Raw genomic sequence first — 19,451 nt, forward strand, 5'->3', positions numbered from 1 at the left:
CCCCGTTGTGCGGCGGAGACCACACTAGCGTCGGGAACGTCGGCCCGACGCGCAGCGACGGGTTGTTCCCGACGCTAGTGTGAAAGTAGCCTAACTAGTAAGGGTGAGGTTAGGGCTAAGGTTAGGGTTAAGATAATAAAATATTTACATAAAACACAAAAAGTACAAAAAATATATCTCATGACAATATATCACATTTTATTTTTAACCCTTATGTAGGATTTCAGGAGAAAAAAAATAGAGAAGAAAATAGTAAGTTGTGTAAATAGCGCGTTTTAGAAATGTTTCTCCTAAATTTATGCTATGGTCTACCATGTAATTTCAGGCCATATCCCATTTTTTTAAATTTCGCCTTATATATTGAATTTGAAGATGGCTACTTCCGATAGGTGACGCTAGAATTCCTGTCCTCTCTCTAGAGGCTCTTTGCATATTTAATTTCCCAGAGGAAGATAGCATGGCCTATAAGTCTCTTTACACCAGCTCAACCCTCTCCATAAGGTGACATGTTAGATTCCCGTCAGAGGTCTCTCATCCAGCCATATGGGATCTCCAGCTTTGCACTGAGAAGGGGCAACACCCTGAAACACGTGTCTGCAAATGGAGTTTCTGGTTCGGCTTTGTCGTAGCTGTTTTGTTCTGACCAGTGTCAGCTGACAGATCACCAGTGAGTCCTAATTGTGGATTTACGCCCTTAGTTGACAAGCGCTTGGAGACAAAAGACACCTCACACGTATCCCGTGAGCAAGTCACTTTTATCTGACATATTAAAACCAAGGCAATGCTTTATACCATTTACACAGCATGCATTTCAATGTAACTCATGTAGCCCCCACCAGCACCCAGGGTCATACTTTATTTACCATAACCCAGAATATGTTGTACTGACTATTGAGAACATACATGATAAGAAGCACAGTCTCCTTGAAGAGGAGACCGTCAGACTACTGAGTCAACAGATTCTAGCAATTCTAATACTTAAAGGCAAAAGGCACTTAAAGGCAAGGTAGTTAAAGGCAAACTATTAACCCTTCTATATCAATTTCCCCCTTTTGTAAATGGTATAACTTCTACTATGGGGTCAGCTGATGTCCACAAAGGAGCTACTGTCTCATGGGTCTAGTACCCATAAGGGGACTTCCTACCTGCTTCGCCCATCCACCCTCAGTGTGGACACTCAACTTCCCATCAGCAGTGGCCATACGGGGCCTATGATATACTACAGAAGGTTCAGCCTTAGGTAATACATATATTAGCACTTTTACGGCTACATAAAACAATAAGCAAAGCAACAAGATTTGCATACAAGTCTGAAAAATACCAAAAATAATCCATCCTGCTAGGCCGCTAAGCCAATCGGCTGGATTTAAAAAGGAGTCTCTATATTGTATTAGTCTCATTAAGAGCCTTAAGGAACCTAGAAAACCTGAGTCCAAGACTCATTGGATATGCTGTGTGGTGTTAATACCTTCCTTGGCTCCAGAGGTAAAGGCTAAGTACAGCATAGCCCTTACAAATACTGGGCTGTGTATACAGATCTAACAGTCCAGCAGGTTTGTCCTTCCGCGTCTTTTATAAGAAAAGCATGATGTTGAGTAAGTTGCTGTCCTTGTCAACATTTAAAAGTTTATCCAGTGTCTCTGTAAGGTGCAGACATCCTACCACTACCAGCAAGGTGATTAGAACAACAGTCTTTCTGCTAGTGAAAAGATCTTTTTGTAATGACTGGCATGGATCCAGGTGGGCGTTCCCCCAAGTGAATGTGGTCAACTGGACTTTACAACGGGCCGTCAAAACCATGGATATAGGCTCCTTCTCGCGTGTCTGTGTATGACCACCCAATCACCTGGATTCAGCAGATGTGCGTCTGCACTGGCATTAAGATCTGGAATGGATGAAAACACATGTTTATGCACCACAATAAGTATTTTCTTCAAGGCCTGGACATGGGCTGTTATAGCACCGTGTTGCATTTGTAGCACCTGTGGGAAGTGCAGACCAGTCTTTGGCAAACTACTAAACAGGACTTCAAAAAGAGACAAGCCTGTCTTTCTATTTGGAGTGTGTCTGACTAGAAAGAGTGCAAGATACAAGCACTCTACCCCGCTCTTTCCTGTGTCTGCCATGGCTTCTGAATTTCCAGTTTAAGTGTCCCACTTGGTCTTTCCATTTTCCCACTACTTTGTTGTCTATATGGTGCATGATATGCTTGCTGTACTCCCAGGGCCTGCATGACTTCCCTCATTATTTCTCCCGTGAAGTGTGTACCCCTATTGCTTTCTATGGTCTCTGGACACCATACCTGCAGATCAGTTCTTTCATCAGTTCGTCTGCAGTCACTTTAGCATTTGCACATTTTACCGAATAGGCTTCCAGCCAACCAGAGAAGAGATCTACACATACTAGGACATTTTTCACACACTCCTACCTACCTTGGGTAGCTGTATGTAGTCAGCCTGCAGTCTCTGAAACGGGTAGAGAGGCCTGGGTGTCGCTTTCTTAGGGATTTTTACTGTTTTACCAGGGTTGTGCTGTGCACAGATGAGGCATGACCGTACGAGCTTTGCTGCTGCGTAACTGAAACCAGGAGCGATCCAGAAGGCATCTACCATGGACACATGTGACATTTTGAGGTGTGAGTGGGGCCAGGTGTTGCCTGCGCCATAATTAGGAACAGGGACTTTGGTATATACAATTTATCCTTATTCTCCCAAAACTCTTTTTGAGTTTAGCTCAGCTCCCATTCTCCCCCGTGTTCCTTCTCTGTTTGGGCAGCTGGAGGGATTTCAGGACATCTAGGCTCAGTGTGGCTGGAATACGCTGACTCTCCGCCACCGTCCACTGCTCCCTAGGCCGCCTTGCTGCTACTTTAGCAGCCTCGTCCGCCCTTCTGTTGCCCTCTACCTCCACAGAGTCACCGTCCGTGTGTGTTGTTACCTTGACGATGCCAACCTGGACTGGTAACGTCAATGCCTCCACTAATTGTTTCATCAGCTCTGCATTTTTAATGGGCTTACCGGCTGATGTAAGAAACGTTCTGCTTCTCCAGACAGGGCAATAATCATGGGATATTCCCCATGCACAATTCGAATCTGTGTAAATATTAGCGACTTTACCTGCAGCAGCTTTACACGCCTCAGTGAGCGCCTTCAACTCTGCCTCCTGCACCAACATGTGTGGAGGGAGTGGTTCAACTCGGATTACCTCATGTGAGGATACTACTGTATGTCCAGTGTAGAATCGCCCATCCTGGTGGTATCTGGAGCCATCTACAAAAATAAAACTTCAAAATATGCATTAGGAACAGCTTTTTGTTTTTGTTTTTGGTTTTTTCATGAACATATGTAAAACATACTGTCTCCTGACTCATCAGTTCCTATGCAGTCATGTTTGTGCGTCATGTCAACGTACCAGTGTACTTTTTTTTTTTTTTTTTTTCCTAATGCTGTCACCAATTCCCCCTTTTCTGAATCCACAGGCAGATGAGTGGCTGGATTCAGAACACTATGTCTTTTGAGGGTGACGTATTCAGGAATTAGTATTAGAACACATTGAGTCTGATCTGTCTATCCATAGACAGGTGTTTTGGTTGAACTTGTACAAGTATGGCATTAATGTCATGTGGGGAACAAATTTGTCAAAAGAAAAAGTCAGTGTGAGCTCACATGCCTAGCAGTAATACAGCAGCTCTACAACACGGACACACGTAGGAGACCCTCTAATCACTAGGTCTAATTGTGCTGAGTAGTAAGCTATCGGTCTCTGTTCCTCTCCACGTTGCTGTGTCAGTACTGCGGTAGCATGTCCTCCCTGCTCTGTTCAAAATAAGAAAAATGGCTGATCATAGTTTGGAATGCCTAAGGCCGGGGCTGGCACAATGAGCAGCTTCAGAGAATCAATTGCTTCTTGAGTGAGATTGTAGGGGTTTGATGACAACCTGTCATAGAGTGGTTGCATCATTTGTGAAGCAGACCTTATCCAAGGCCTACAGTAGGTCACCAAACCTAGGAAAATACGTAGATGCTGGTGTGACCTGGGTAAAGGGAGATTTTGTATTGCCTGTTTTCTGTCTTCAGTCAGGTGTCTTGTACCTTCAGCAATACAATGTCCTAAAAATGTCACCTTTTGTTTGCAATACTGTAATTTGTCACGGGAGACCTTGCAACCCTTCTCTGCCAAAAACACAGCAAGGAACCTATAGCTGTAGCAGGACGTCTGGTCCGGGCAGCAGAGCAAGAGGTCATCCATGTACTGCAATAGTACAGTCTGTGGATGAGGTGGTTGCCACTGCTCAAGAATCCCTGCCATCGCTGTTGAATAGATGGTTGGGGAGTTCTTTCCCCCTTTTGGGAGGACCGTCCAACAGTATTGTTTACCTTCGCAAGTAAAAGAGAAAAGATGCCGTCAGTCAGGGTGCAGTGGTACAGAGAAGAATGCATTTGCCAAATTAATGACTGTGAAACATTTTGTGACCGTACGGTGTGTGTATTAGGGACAATTGAGATGACACTCACTGCAACATCATTAATGGCCTGTAAGTCCTGAACTATTCTGTGTCAGGGGAACCCTTGGGTCCTTTCTCTTCTTAATGGGATACAAAGGGGTGTTGCTTTAACCAAAGAGGAGTGGTTCCTTCTTTTAATTTAATCAAAACAAGGGGAATGGGCAATCGACCCACATCAGATTTTCCCCTTGCCCAAACGGTGTCTGGCACCTGACTCTTTTCCCTGTCCTCAGACATTCTGGTGTCAGGTATTACTTTCACTACTCTTGCCATATACACCATTTCTGCAAATTTACACAAGTGTTTATATAAATCAGACACAAATGTCCAAATACTATTTATACCCGTATTTGATTGGGTAGAGTACCTCTTAAGAAAACTAAATTTGATTCACAAAATATGTTACCAAAAGAAAATTATATATATGAAAATATATATATTTACGGAAGGTACTGAGTCGTAAAATGGGAGAGCACAATGCCATAGGCCACAGCAAAGCACAAGCTTATTTTAAGAAGGTAGTAGCCCTATGTAAATCCATAACTAACAGTTCCAAATATAAAAAGAAGGGATTTGAAAACTACCAAATATCAATACCAGTTGCTTGCGATAAGGTATAGGAAGTGGAAAAGACAAATAAACAGTGATTATGGATTGAGCCAATATAATGAATGGCTAAAAAACTATATATATCATATGAAGACAACCTAGAAATACACGGTAACTATACCATCTTGTGTAAGGAAACTACTAAACTGGCAAATGAATGGAATTAAGTGTAACTATAATTGGGCATGATTTACCTGTGGTATAATGTGCACGTGGAAGACCCTGACATCCCTCTGCACCAAGTGTTTATATGAAAGGGGACTTGTGACTGTAATACCCTCAGGAGAGTACTGTATGATGGCCTAGCCAGCACTCAACTCTGCTCCCAGCAAATCCATAGGGGTATTGTCACTGACAATAAGTTTGTAAGCAGCTCTTCTAAGCACGGTCTCGTGATTCTAGTCTTATTTGTTTAGTCATAGGGGCTTCAGTCGCTTGTCCGTCTACACTCACGTATTCCACAGTCTCGTCAGTAATCATGTCTGGCATTATCAAGTCTTTGTGTACCACAGTTCCGGCTGCCTCAGTGTCAATCAAGAATTCTGTCTTTTTCCCTCCCGGCATTGGTATGGTGGCCATCAAGGCTGGACCTGGTCCAGAGGGGACAAGAACAGGGCACACATTTGTCACTGGGTTGTCAGTTTCCTAGTCTGGAGGTGAAGAAGGTGGAAGATTGGTCTGAGTGTCCATTTTCTCCACAATTCCAGCACTTTACGGTTTCTAAGTCTTTAGGTCTCTCATTACGTCTCTACTGTTTTCCTTGTACTCCAGCATACATGACACGTCGTCTTATTGTCCTAGTTTGTTCAACTCCTTTAGCAACTTTCAGGAGATCTTTTGGATCTACATTGATCCATTCAGGTCTAGCTGTCTGTACTGCGTCTCGTAAGTCTTTGGTCATACCGTCAATGAATGTATTTACCAATACTTTAACATCAAGTGGGTTTATGGGACTGTACCCCATGTCTTCCCATTTAAGCTGTAACCGTCTAAAGTACATCTCTACACTCTCTTCTTCTGTCACATCTGTATGTGTCTTAATTATGTGTCCTAGCAAGCCACCTGCTTTTGTGCTCACTAACTCCCTAGGCCTGCCCAGGTGCACTTATACGTCCATCATATTGTCTTTATCTGAAAAATGGGAAAGGTTGGTTCTTAGGGTCAGCCAATTGTTTTTGCGTAGCTAACTAGTCAGAGAGCCTCCAGGGATAATACTCCTATATCTGTCCTACCCTACCTGATGTGGTTGGTTCTCTGGTGGTGGGGGTGACTAGATGACCGGTTGGGGGTGACATGACATGCTGGTCTACAGCTCCTTCCCAAAAGGATTACTGTCAGCCTACTCCCAAAAGTTAATGTCCCCACTATCCACCAACCACAATCCTGTGTCAGCTTCTTATGTCACTACATGTGATCTTGTCCGGATAGGATTCAGTGTAATTCTCTTAGGTCGGGTTGCAGCACAGATCATACGAGTATTTCTCCAGTCTGGGTTTGTCTGACCACAGTCCATCTGTCTTGTCTGGGTCTCTTTGTTATACAAAGGTATAACGGTAGCAGTAATGTGTCAGTCATAGTCGGACTTTTAAGCATCAAAACATTCATAATACACCTTACTTTCATCCTTTGTCTGTGCCTTTGTGAACAACAAAACATCCACTCACTGGCATTTTTACCTTTTTCAATATTGGTTTCACATCTTTCACTGCTTCCTTTTTCCAATCTATACAGCGGTTTTTGGATCCCATTGGGGGCCCTGACTGCACACAGAATAAGTTGCCCATGGCTTCAACTTATCCGCTCAACAACACCGAGCAGGTTACACCACCTACCACTCGGTGGACTTAAAGGATTTTACGAAGCAGGTTACACCACCTACCACTCGGTAAATCAGCTGGCTAGCACAGCTCCATGGACGGCAAGGTTACACCACCTAATGCCGTAGACTGACTGTAGCAGGTTACACCACCTATACTACATCAGCCGTGCAGTTGGTTACCTCCTCTGCTGATCCTCAATTTGCTATATCAATCACTCAGCTTGAAGCAGGTGAATCTTTTACCAATCTTTTCAATCACTTACAAGTTTTCCTCTAAAATAGGCGTGTACCAAACCAAGGACAGAGAAACTTAGAATGCAATACATGGCTCCCCCTTCCTCTGGCCCACACGCAAAGGGGAGAATCTCAAGCAAGTAGCGCAGGGGTGCACTTCCCTCCTCCCATCTGGTATTTCGCGCTGATCAGAGCTTTGTGCCTCACACACACAGAAGCAGTTTACAAAACATTCATCCTCTCGGAATTAAAAACAATTTCTCTATACAGGCAAATCACTGCACAACTTGAAAAAGCTGATTCTGACCGCGTCCGGCCAAACCACATATAGACATACATAGAAACCTATCCAATGTCAAACCATATATAACACAGGTTTCTCTGAATTTCAGATGTAAATTAAATGTACATTAAAAATATCCACAACTCATTCACCCTGGACCCTCAACAACACTTAGATAAGTAATAATACTTATGTGATCATTCATTCATACGTGCTCAGGGATTGTTTTGTTTGATTTTTTTTTTTTTTTTTCTTTTCCTTTCACTTTTTAGTTGAGTTTCACAAGAAGAAAATCCCTTATCTCAATCACTCCACCTCTTATCTCATTCAGAGGTTCTCATAGACATACACACATACAAGGCTCACACAGCCTGTCTATTCTGCACTTTGGAATTAACACAACTCTATATGAATAAAACTGCAGCAGTGTCTACTGACACTCTGACTCATAGACATACACACATACAAGGCTCACACAGCCTGTCTATTCTGCACTTTGGAATTAACACAACTCTATATGAATAAAACTGCAGCAGTGTCCACTGACACTCTGAAAGCACTTTAAGGCCAAACAACAAAACCCACAGCCTTATACAAAATACAGCTTCATATAATGTACTGCCAATCCAAAATGACCAAAATAACAACACTGCACAGAGTCTATCCCAGCTCTTGTATTACCCACACTAAACAAATACACAACCAATTAGGATATTGACGAATAATACAGATAACAATTATCATCTTATAACTCTATTATTCAGCTCTCATACGGACATAAACAGACAAAACAAACACAAAACTCACTGGTGATGTGTGGATTCTTTGAACCGTGTTTACAGCCTTTACCCAGAGGTATGGAGAAATCCGGAAGAGAGATTGCAGGTGCAAACAGATTGTAAGAATAACGTTTCTCACCTTGCTGCAGCAGTTGTTTGCATTATCCAATCTCTCTGGAAGCTCCCACATACGGATTCCGAATAAGGCGGCTGGTTACACGGTCCCCGTTCGGGCGCCAAACTGTCGTAGCTGTTTTGTTCTGACCAGTGTCAGCTGACAGATCACCAGTGAGTCCTAATTGTGGATTTACGCCCTTAGTTGACAAGCGCTTGGAGACAAAAGACACCTCACACGTATCCCGTGAGCAAGTCACTTTTATCTGACATATTAAAACCAAGGCAATGCTTTATACCATTTACACAGCATGCATTTCAATGTAACTCATGTAGCCCCCACCAGCACCCAGGGTCATACTTTATTTACCATAACCCAGAATATGTTGTACTGACTATTGAGAACATACATGATAAGAAGCACAGTCTCCTTGAAGAGGAGACCGTCAGACTACTGAGTCAACAGATTCTAGCAATTCTAATACTTAAAGGCAAAAGGCACTTAAAGGCAAGGTAGTTAAAGGCAAACTATTAACCCTTCTATATCAGCTTTTATCCTACGTCATCTGGCAAGACTCATTAAAGGGTCGATTTTTAGGATTTCTATTTCCAGTAGGTGGTAACCTGAAAGCCTATTATACTGTATGTAAAGTTATTATACTGTATTTTAGATAATACACCTTATATGTCTAAAAACATAGCACACGGCAATGTATTTATTGTCAATGTAATCAGAACAAACATGGGAATAAATCTAGAGGCGTATAGATGTTTTAAAAAAAAATTATTACATGTGAAATTGAAGAAAACTAAGAGTTTAATTTTTGTTCCTTTTTATAAGATTTATAAATTAAAAAAAACAGCCTATAATATATGTAAGGGTGGAAAGAAACACCAAGGTTCACACTGTTTATACATTTCCAATGTCCACTATATAACAAAAAAAGCACCTTCCTTCCTCCGGATCCAGCTCTTTTGTGAGCAATGCCTGCTCCATTTAGAAGTCAATGGAAAGATATTTCTCTGATTACGCTTTCTTTTAGTCAGTTGACCGCTGCAGCCAATCACTGGGTGACCCAGCCCTTTTGACTTCTCATTAGAACAAGCATCCCTTCTGAAGCCAGCGCATCCATGCTTGCAAAAAAATATTTCTTTATCTGACAACGCCTCTAAAAATGTTTTGGAAGGAGAGAGGAACTTTGATTTTTCTGTTTATTGCTGTTACACAGACCTGGTAGAAATGAATCCAGCTCTATATTTATTTATTTTACTATATATGTCAGTAGTGAAGCTCCATCCCCTAAGGTGGTCTGTAGCTGAAAATGGAGGGGAAAAAAATGATCTCCTCTTTTCTAGATTTAGTAAAAGAATCAATTTCTGGTGCTTGGCTTTCTATACCCTTTTCTCACCCCTAAAGAGGACCTGTCAATTGCTCAAAAAATGAGTTAAACACCTTTTAAATATCCCTGAGCACCTCTGGTTCTGCTGCTTTTTTTCTGTTTTATTCTATGTCACTCCATTGCAGAGTTATTCGCATTTGATTCTTCTGCAGGGCACTATGTGAAATCTCTGCTTGCAGTCCAACTGGGTGTTTCTTCAGAGTCTTCTCTGGGGGCGTCTTCTCTGCCAATCACAGCTCAGAATTGTCTGAGAGTGATACACTGCTAGATCAGATTCTGAGATGTGATTGGCAGCGTCTGGGAAAGAGGAGTGAAAGCGCACGCCCCCAGAGAAGACTCTCAAGAAATGCACAAGCAGAGATTTCACATACTGCGCTGTGAAAACTCTAGGTTCATTGTTCCTTTAAGCAGCACGGCAGTGTTGGTATCTCTGATTCTTATGTATCTTCCCTTGGCTTTCTAACAACCCATTAGCTTGGTTTAGATTAGAAAACACTTCCTTAGTGAAGACAGTGAGATGTATGTATATTTTGTTCCGGATGATTATAGCTGCTTCATAGCGATACGTAATAATATCCTGGCAGATAGTCTTCTGCATATTAATCCAAAGGCGAAAGGAACAAATGCGCCATTTAAGAAAGAAAAGAAAAAACAGTTTTCATTGTCGGCATCATTACAAAAGAGGCACTGATTAAGAAGAGGATAAATCGGCTTGGCGGCCCTCTCATAACAACGCCGCGCTAATGCCGCATAATTAGACAAACAGTCGGAATCCAAACTCCTGTCTTTCTGAATGTCAATGTTTTAAGTAATAAATCCACAAAGGTTTAATTACACAGGAATTAATTTCAGGGTTTCATCTCGCTCTCTTCGGTTGTTGAAATGATGGCGGCACCCGGTTTATGAGGCGAATATTCATGAGTAGCCATCTTCGTGTCGGCTTCTTAAGCATGGCAGATGCTGTGTATGCTACGTGTGCCCGGTTTATACATTATCGCCGGTCAGGGTGCCTTCAAGTGAACCTGCACTGTTTATATAAAAAATAAATGATTTTTAGCGTTATACTTTCTTCACCGCTGTTGTTTTGCTTTCCTGAGACAGAGCTCCAAATCTCCAGCATAGCCATAAAGTTACAGGGATGCCCACTAAACCCCCGGGTATTGCACATGTCAGTGACGCTATTGTCCAGGGCAGGAAGAGTACCGCGCAGGCTCTGGACTGGGTGCAGCGCTTTAGTACCGATCACAATGAGGATAGTGAAATCATCCATTAGTAGCAATGGGACAGTGTTAGATGGGGTTTAGTGTGGAGAGCTGGAGCCCCCCCCCCCCCCAAAAAAAAAAAAAAAAAATTATATAGGTATATATATATCACAACATGTATTTCAAAGATAAATAATAAATGGAAATTTCACACTGTCTTTTATAGCCTCTAACTTCGTGTTGTTGCAGAAAATGCACATGTACATTAGCCACAATGAACAGATTCTGACCCTATCTTTTGTATTGAAGCATCTCATGAGCGTGTGCAAAGATCATTGTGATAGGAGGGAGAGGAGGTGAGCTGTGATATCGCCTGTTATGATTGGTGGATTATGTGTTATCAGCTGTGTATAGAGGTGTGACCTGTCATTGTAATCCTGTCCAAGATTAAAAGGAAATCTCATGCTAAAAAGACAGGTAGTATTAGTATAAAAAAAAAATCCGCAGTGGCCAGTGTGAAAAATGTAATATTACTAGCTTTATTTTTAAATAAGAGAGAAAAAAAATGCCAAAAAATACATAGTCCAAAGTCTGAATTAAACACTCGATCATTTTCTGATGTTCACGTCCCTTTAATAAATCGATCTTCAACCATCTAAGTATGTTTGAAGCCTCCAGCCAGGCTCTATAGATGCTTTACCAGACACAAACCATCTGATAACCAATAATAAAAGTTTTCCTCCACTTGCGTTAGCTTTGGAGCTCAGTGCGTTCTCTGTGATTAATGAGATTTTTTTGTGTACACAGTATGCAGCTTCTAAGCATCTGTTCTCTGCTTGTGCAGCTCCAAGTTCAGAGCTCAATGGGCTTTCCCTGGGAACTTACTCCTCCTTACTCAGTGCTCTAGTCTGTGTCTCCTCCCCAGAATTTCCAACATTTTTTTGCCGCTTGATTTTTCTGTTATCACCTTCAAGACTGTGTAACCCCATACAGGTGTAACACCCCTCCTCGTAAAAAGGATATTTGTATGGTCGTCCCCCTTTTATTCCCTGCAGGTGTTATGCATTCTGCCCTCCCAATCAAAAGACAGCTACGACTCGATAAAGAAGTATCTCACCCTGGAGAAGCCGCTTCCAAGCCAGTGTGTAAAGAGCCATACGCTGAACCGGCAGAACATGCTAATGAGCGTCGCCAGCAAAATCGCCATGCAGATCATCTGTAAAACTGGAGGAGAACTGTGGGCCGTGGAGATTCCCGTGAGTTTCTAACCTCCCTTCCCCCGCAGCGAGAGGACGTTACTGTGTGATCGTCACTAAATGCCGCTTATGTCCCCGCAGCTCAAATCTCTTATGGTGATCGGGATCAATGTCAACAAAGACGCCATCAATAAGCTTCAGTCAGTCGTGGGCTTTGTGGCCAGCACAAATTCACGAATGACCAAGTAAGTATGCACCATAGGACCACTCAATAAAGCACGATGGGGACCCCCTTCCCCCACAGTGATCATATATTTTGCACCTATCCTGTGGACAGATACCGTTTATGGGACAACCCCTTTAAGTACAGGTAATGCACTTGCTTATAAGTGTCAAAAACTTTGTTTTTTTAACTTGTGCAATACAAAACTTTACTTTTTTTTCTTAATCCTAAATTTTGCTAGTTGGCAGAATATCAATATTTTTGTCATTTTAATGTTTTCTGCACTTCGGGCCTTTTTAATATCACAGGTTATGCCGTCGCTTACTTCGAGAAGTTTGCGAAATTTCCTCCCGTTTTCTCTTTTTCTTTTTTTTTTTCTTTTGCAGATGGTTTTCGCAGTGTATAATTCAGAAAACATCAACAGATTTTGCTGATTGCTTGAAAATGTGCATGAAAGGTAATTTAGTTGCCGGTCCCGGGGCTGCTCAGATTGGCAGATCGCTCTCGCTTTGTATTAATCAGACTTGAAATATCAGACAGAAAAATAGACAGCGAAAACATGTTTACAATTCATTTGCATAATGTCTTCTGTGTGCGGAGACGGGTACAGGCCCCACAAACACAGAGATTCCACTACAGGCACATTCTGGTAAATTATAACTAATGCTCTGATAAAGCCAGGAAAGATGTTTCTGGAATGAGAAGATGGTTGTGGCTTTTTCCCCACAGTTTTAGGCCGGCGTCACACTGGCGAGTTTTACGGACGTAAGAGCGCAGAAACTACGTCCGTAAAACTCGCAAAATAAACGGCACAATTCTCAATGGGGCTGCTCCTATTAGCCGTATATTACGGTTCAGTATTATACGGCTTTCTACGGCCGTACAAAATCGCAGCATGCTGCGTTTGTCAGCGTATTGCGCAAAAAAATCGCCAATGAAAGTCTATGGGGGCGAGAAAAATACGGATTCCACACGGACCAGCAGTGTGACTTGCGAGAAATACCCAGCGGTGTTAGTGAAAAGTCGGTAATTCAATTGCCGGCTTTTCATTTCTCCTGCACAAACCCGACAGGATATGAGACATGGTTTACATACAGTAAACCATCTCATATCCCCTTTTTTTTGCATATTCCACACTACTAATGTTAGTAGTGTGTATGTGCAAAATTTCAGCGCTGTAGTTGCTGAAATAAAGGGTTAAATGGCGGAAAAAATTGGCGTGGGCTCCCGTGCAATTTTCTCCGCCAGAATGGTAAAGCCAGTGACTGAGGGCAGATATTAATAGCCAGGAGAGGGTCCATGGTTATTGGCCCCCCCTGGCTACAAACATCTGCCCCCAGCCACCCCAGAAAAGGCACATCTGGAAGATGCGCCTATTCTGGCACTTGGCCACTCTCTTCCCACTCCCTGTAGCGGTGGGATATGGGGTAATGAAGGGAAAATGCAACCTTGCTATTGTAAGGTGACATTAAGCCAGATTAATAATGGAGAGGCATCAATTATGACACCTATCCATTATTAATCCAATTGTTTGAAAGGGTTAAAAAACACACACACACATGATTTAAAAGTATTTTAATGAAATAAACACAGCGGTTGTTTTAATAATTTATTGCTCTCTCAATCCATTTGCAGACCCTCGCTTGGCAAAATAATAAACGCACAAGATACATACCTTCTGATGTCCGATCACGTCCCACGAGGTAATCCATCTGAAGGGGTTAACTAATATTACAGGCATGAGCTGCGATAAACCACTCGCTCGTGCCTGTAATCCCCGGGTGCTGAAAGGAAAGCTGGATCTGTACTTACATTGAGTCGCGGTGATGCGCCCCTGCTGGATGTTCTCATGAACTGCAGCCTGGGAACTTTTTCCCACGCTCCAGGTCATATGAGGACATCCACCAGGGGGCGCATCACCGCGACTGAAGGAAATGTAGGTCAATGACCTACATTTCATTCATTCGCTGGGGAATTACAAGCACGAGCACACCGCTGCATTAGCAGGGCTCCTGCCTGTAAAATAATTAACCCCTTCAGATGGATTACTTCGTGGGACGTGACGTTTCATCTGAAGGTATGTATCTTGTGCGTTTATTATTTTTCCAAGCGAGGGCCTGCAAATGGATTGAGAGAGCAATAAATTATTAAAACAACCGCTGTGTTTATTTCATTAAAATACTTTTAAATCATGTGTGTGTGTGTTTTTTAACCCTTTCAAACAATTGAATTAATGGATAGGTGTCATAATTGACGCCTCTCCATTATTAATCTGGCTTAATGTCACCTTACAATAGCAAGGTGGCATTAACCCTTCAGTACCCCATATCCCACCGCTACAGGGAGTGGGAAGAGAGTGGCCAAGTGCCAGAATAGGCGCATCTTCCAGATGTGCCTTTTCTGGGGTGGCTGGGGGCAGATGTTTTTAGCCACGGGGGGGGGGGGGGGGGGGGTGGCAATAACCATGGACCCTCTCCTGGCTATTAATATCTGCCCTCAGTCACTGGCTTTACCACTCTGGCGGAGAAAATTGTGCGGGAGCCCACACCAATTTTTTCCGCCATTTAACCCTTTATTTCAGCAGCTACAGCGCTGAAATTTTGCACATACACACTACTAACATTAGCAGTGTGTAATATGCAAAAAAAAGGGGATATGAGATGGTTTACTGTATGTAAACCATGTCTCATATCCTGTCGGGTTTGTGCAGGAGAAATGAAAAGCCGGCAATTGAATTACCGGCTTTTCACAGATATCGCGCTGAATGAAATCTAAATACAGAATATATATATATGTGTCTCAATGACATATATATATATATATATATATATATATATATATCTATATATATAATTGTCTAAGGGTTTTTCCGTCTGTCTGTCTGTCTGTCTGTCTGTCTGTCTGTCTGTCTGTCCTGGAAATCACTCCATATAAGGTATGGTCTACAAACAGGATACCTTATATGGAGTGGTCGGCGGTTTGTAGACCATACCTTATATGGAGTGGTCGGCGGTTTGTAGACCATACCTTATATGGAGTGGTCGGCGGTTTGTAGACCATACCTTATATGGAGTGGTCGGCGGTTTGTAGACCATACCTTATATGGAGTGGTCGACGGTTTGTCGGGCGGCCTCGACCAATCAGAGATGGGCACAGCATGGCGACGATGATGTCATAATGGTTGCCATGGCGACGATGATGTCATAAAGGTTGCCTCGACCAATCAGCGACGGGCACAGTCTGCCGCGAATCACATACTACGGGGACATGCATATTCTAGAATACCCGATGCATTAGAATCGGGCCACAGTCTAGTATATATATATATATATATACTGTATATATGTTTTCCCGAACATTTGAGCACATAAATCCATTAGATGTCGGTTTTGCAAGCCTGCGCGAAAATCTCGCAGTACGGATGCCATACGGATTACATACGGAGGATGCCATGCGCAAAATACGCTGACACACCCTGACTACGGATCAATATTTTGGGAACATTTCTCCGTATTACGGCCGTATTACGGACGTATAATACGTGGCGTATTGTCTTACCCCAAGTGTGACGCCGGCCTCACACCTTTGTTGTAGGAGAGCATCCACCTCTGCCTTAGGCCGGGATCACACATACGCGAGATACGGTCGAGTCTCGCAGGTGAAATCCCTCCCCTGGCGCCGGCACTTGGGAGCGGAGCATGCAGCGCCATGTATTGCTGTGCGGCTGCTCGCTCCGCTCCGGAGTGCCGGCACCAGAGAAGGGATTTCACCTGCGAGACTCGGCCGTCTCTCGCGTATGTGTGATCCCGGCCTTATTTTCACAAACTTGAGATCAGACTTGTCTTTGGTTGTAATGTAACCAGCTGCAGCAGGAGCCTCCCCCCACTGCTCTGACTTCAGTCATTTAAAAAATGGAAAAGACAGGAAAGTGACCCATGAATTTGTTGCAAGATTCCAACAAGACTATTTGTTTATAAGCTGCAAATAATTTGCAGATTAACAATTACCGTCAGAAAGTTTTTCTAGGTTTAGTGTTCCTTCAAAGTAGATCTGGCAAGTCTCCTACCCGAGGGCAACAGGATAGAGAGGGAGGCACGGAGCTTGGAGATTTATCGTTTTCTAACACTTGATTCAGATATGTTAACCACTCTTTACCTACTACAAGGGCGAAAGCCTGTGAGTCCTGCTCCTCCAACCCTCCCATAGAGAGAAAATGTGAGTCCTGCTCCTCCAACCCTCCTATAGTGAAAACATGTGAGTCCTTCTCCTCCAACCCTCCCATAGAGAAAACATGTGAGTCCTTCTCCTCCAACCCTCCCATAGAGAGAACATGTGAGCTCTGCTTCTCCAACCCTCCCATAGAGAAAGCCTGTGAGTCCTGCTCCTCCAACCCGCCCATAGAGAAAACATGTGAGTCCTGCTCCTCCAACCCTCCCATAGAGAAAACATGTGAGCCCTGTTCCTCCAACCCTCCCATAGAGAAAACATGTGAGCCCTGCTCCTCCAACCCTCCCATAGAGAAAATGTGAGTCCTGCTCCTCCAACCCTCCCCTAGAGAAAACATGTGAGTCCTGCTCCTCCTGTAAGGAGTTAAAAGCACAAGAAGAGTCTGGGGGCGGTTACCTTCTCGGCTCTGTGCCCGGAACTATTGAGCTGAGCTGCAGGTTCCCTAGGGGGAGACTGGTAGACTGGGACAGAAGGGAAGCAGCCAGAGGGCGGGAAAGGGACGCACGCAGGGGACAGAACAGATTGCAGAGCAGCGTGCAGAGCCGTGTGCAGAACAGTGTGCAGAGCAGCGTGCAGAGCCGTGTGCAGAACAGTGTGCAGAGCAGCGTGCAGAGCCGCGTGCAGAACAGTTTGTAGAGCAGGGTGCAGCTGCGCTCCAGAAGAGAGAGAGAGACTGCCCAGAGAGACTGCCCAGAAAGACTGCCTCTTGTGAGTACATAAAAGCGGACTCGGCTGTGATTGGAGAGGGGCGCTTTGAGACCCGTTTAGAGACTACTACACCCTAGTCCCCGCGGTATCGGTACAGAGACTTAACAGCACAGAGACTAACAGTACAGAGACTTAACAGCGCAGAGCCCCTGTTTTCCCGGCACTGAGACAACAGTGCAGAGCCCTGATTTCCTGCTGTGCTGTAAAAGCTAAAGACTCAGAGCCTGTGCATGTCACATTGACTCCCTAAACCCCAGGCAGCAGGCTCCCAGAGACTACTCTGCCCACGGACAACAGAGGAAAGACAAGTGCCGCTGTTTCTCGGCGCCTCCTTTGGAGAAGACGACCCTCCAAGCAAGTCCTCATCAGACTGATAAGTGCTCTTTTCTCAAGAAGTCCTGCTTAATTCTTTTACATCGTTTAACTCCCATATTTTTGGCACTGTTTCATTGTTAGTTATTTTCCATTGCTTCCTCCCTGCGAGGAGAACCCTATTCCTGTTGTTAAACCCCTCAACTGTTGGTCTGTCTGTTCCATGGTGACATACTCAGTACCTGCCTGTTATTACATTTGGCGTAGTCGGCAGGATGTCACACGGTAGCGCGGATAGGGCAGACCAAGCAGCTGGGGAAGCTCCCAGGTCTAGCATTTCCCTGGGAGCCATGTTGAATAATTTGCCAAAGTTCACTGGGAACAATGTAATGTTGTGGAGTTGGACAGAGCGTATCCGGGGAATGATGCGGATGCACCCCATGACACCAGCCCTGGAGGCAGAAATTGCATTGATGGCCCTGGAGGGGGAGGCGCGGGATTCTGTCATGCATAGGTCCCCCCCGGGAGAGAGATACCCTGGACAAAGTGCTGCGCATACTTGAGGAGACGCATGGGGACCCCACTGACGTAGGGGAACTCCTCATGCGACTGTTTCACCGGGTACAACGGGAGGGGGAGTCCGCGACCCAATTCATGAACGCCCTACAGGAGCTTCACACTGCTATCAGACGAAAGGACGGTGTAGGGGTTGGGTCAGTTGATGTGGTGCTCAGAGATCAGCTAGTGACAGGACTGCGTGACGCAATGATGAAACAGGCACTGCGAGAGCGCATGCGAGTAAAGCCAGACATGACTTTCTCTGAGGTTGGCAGTGAGGCGCGTGTGCGAGAACAAGAACAGGGAGTGACGGGGCTGGTGGGAAGGGTGCAGAGCGGGGAGGTAACCGCCACCGCAGGCAATATTCCCCAGTGGGTGGAGGACCTGAGAATGGAGATTAGACAGGTCCGTGAAGAAATGGCGGCCTCCAGAAGATCTCCGGCAGAGGGGCCCGGCCCTCTAGTGCGAGACAGAGAAGCTGCCCCCCGAACGGTGGGTGAAACTACCAGGAGGAGAAGCCCTCTTACATGCTACACTTGTGGAGAGACAGGCCACATTGCTCGATGGTGTCCCCGGCGGAGCCGACCATCCCCGCATCCTCCTTTAAACTAGGTGGCTCTGAGCTTGAGGGGCGCCGCTCAGAGCGTGAAGAACAGAGGAGGAGGAGTAAAAGTCCCCACAGCCTTGTTTCCACGTGCCCTCTGGTCTGGGCAGAAATCAATGGAAGAGCAGTGCGATGCTTGATAGACACTGGTTCACAGGTGACCACCATGCCTGAGAGATATTTCCGCCATCACTTCACAGAGGCGCTACGGCCCAAATGGGGCCCTGTGATCAAACTTATGGCGGCCAATCACTTGCCCATCCCGGTCGCAGGGGTGGTATGGATGAACATAGAGGTCTGCGGAAAAGACCTCGGGAGGAGAGGAGTGGTACTGGTGGATGGAGAGGTAGCTAAAGACCATACCGTGACCCTGGGCATGAATGTGAGTCCCCGGAACAGTTCCTACAACAATGGAGCGACCAAACCCCCCAGAGAAGGGTCTTCCAACAACTGATACGGACCGCCCAGGTCCGGGAAGCCTACCGCGACGGGAAGGAACTCGGCAAAGTCGTCGCCCCCGCCTCAGTCAATCGAGTGTTGCCCCCTGGGCAGACAGTGCTTCCCCTGCCCGTACGAGCTGGCATCCCGCTGGAGGGGGTTGAAGTCCAAATTGAGCCCAGAAGAGCCGATCAGCTGCCGTCAGGAATAGTGGTCGCACGGTCCCTGGCTACCGTGCAGA

The 19,451-nt window shown here is 44.8% G+C and overlaps 1 protein-coding gene across 2 annotated transcripts in view; it reads left to right on the forward strand.

Moving 5' to 3' along the window:
• PIWIL4 (piwi like RNA-mediated gene silencing 4) overlaps window positions 1–19,451 on the forward strand; it is a 260,422-nt gene that overhangs the window by 190,655 nt on the left and 50,316 nt on the right. For both annotated transcript variants that reach the window (XM_077298444.1, XM_077298445.1), the window contains exons 15-17: window positions 12,000–12,200; window positions 12,282–12,385; window positions 12,750–12,820. In XM_077298444.1, the coding sequence (XP_077154559.1) occupies window positions 12,000–12,200; window positions 12,282–12,385; window positions 12,750–12,820 (376 nt within the window). The remainder of the gene's footprint in view (window positions 1–11,999; window positions 12,201–12,281; window positions 12,386–12,749; window positions 12,821–19,451) is intronic.

The sequence above is a fragment of the Ranitomeya variabilis genome, chromosome 3 (assembly GCF_051348905.1).
Source record: "Ranitomeya variabilis isolate aRanVar5 chromosome 3, aRanVar5.hap1, whole genome shotgun sequence".
NCBI lineage: Eukaryota > Metazoa > Chordata > Amphibia > Anura > Dendrobatidae > Ranitomeya > Ranitomeya variabilis.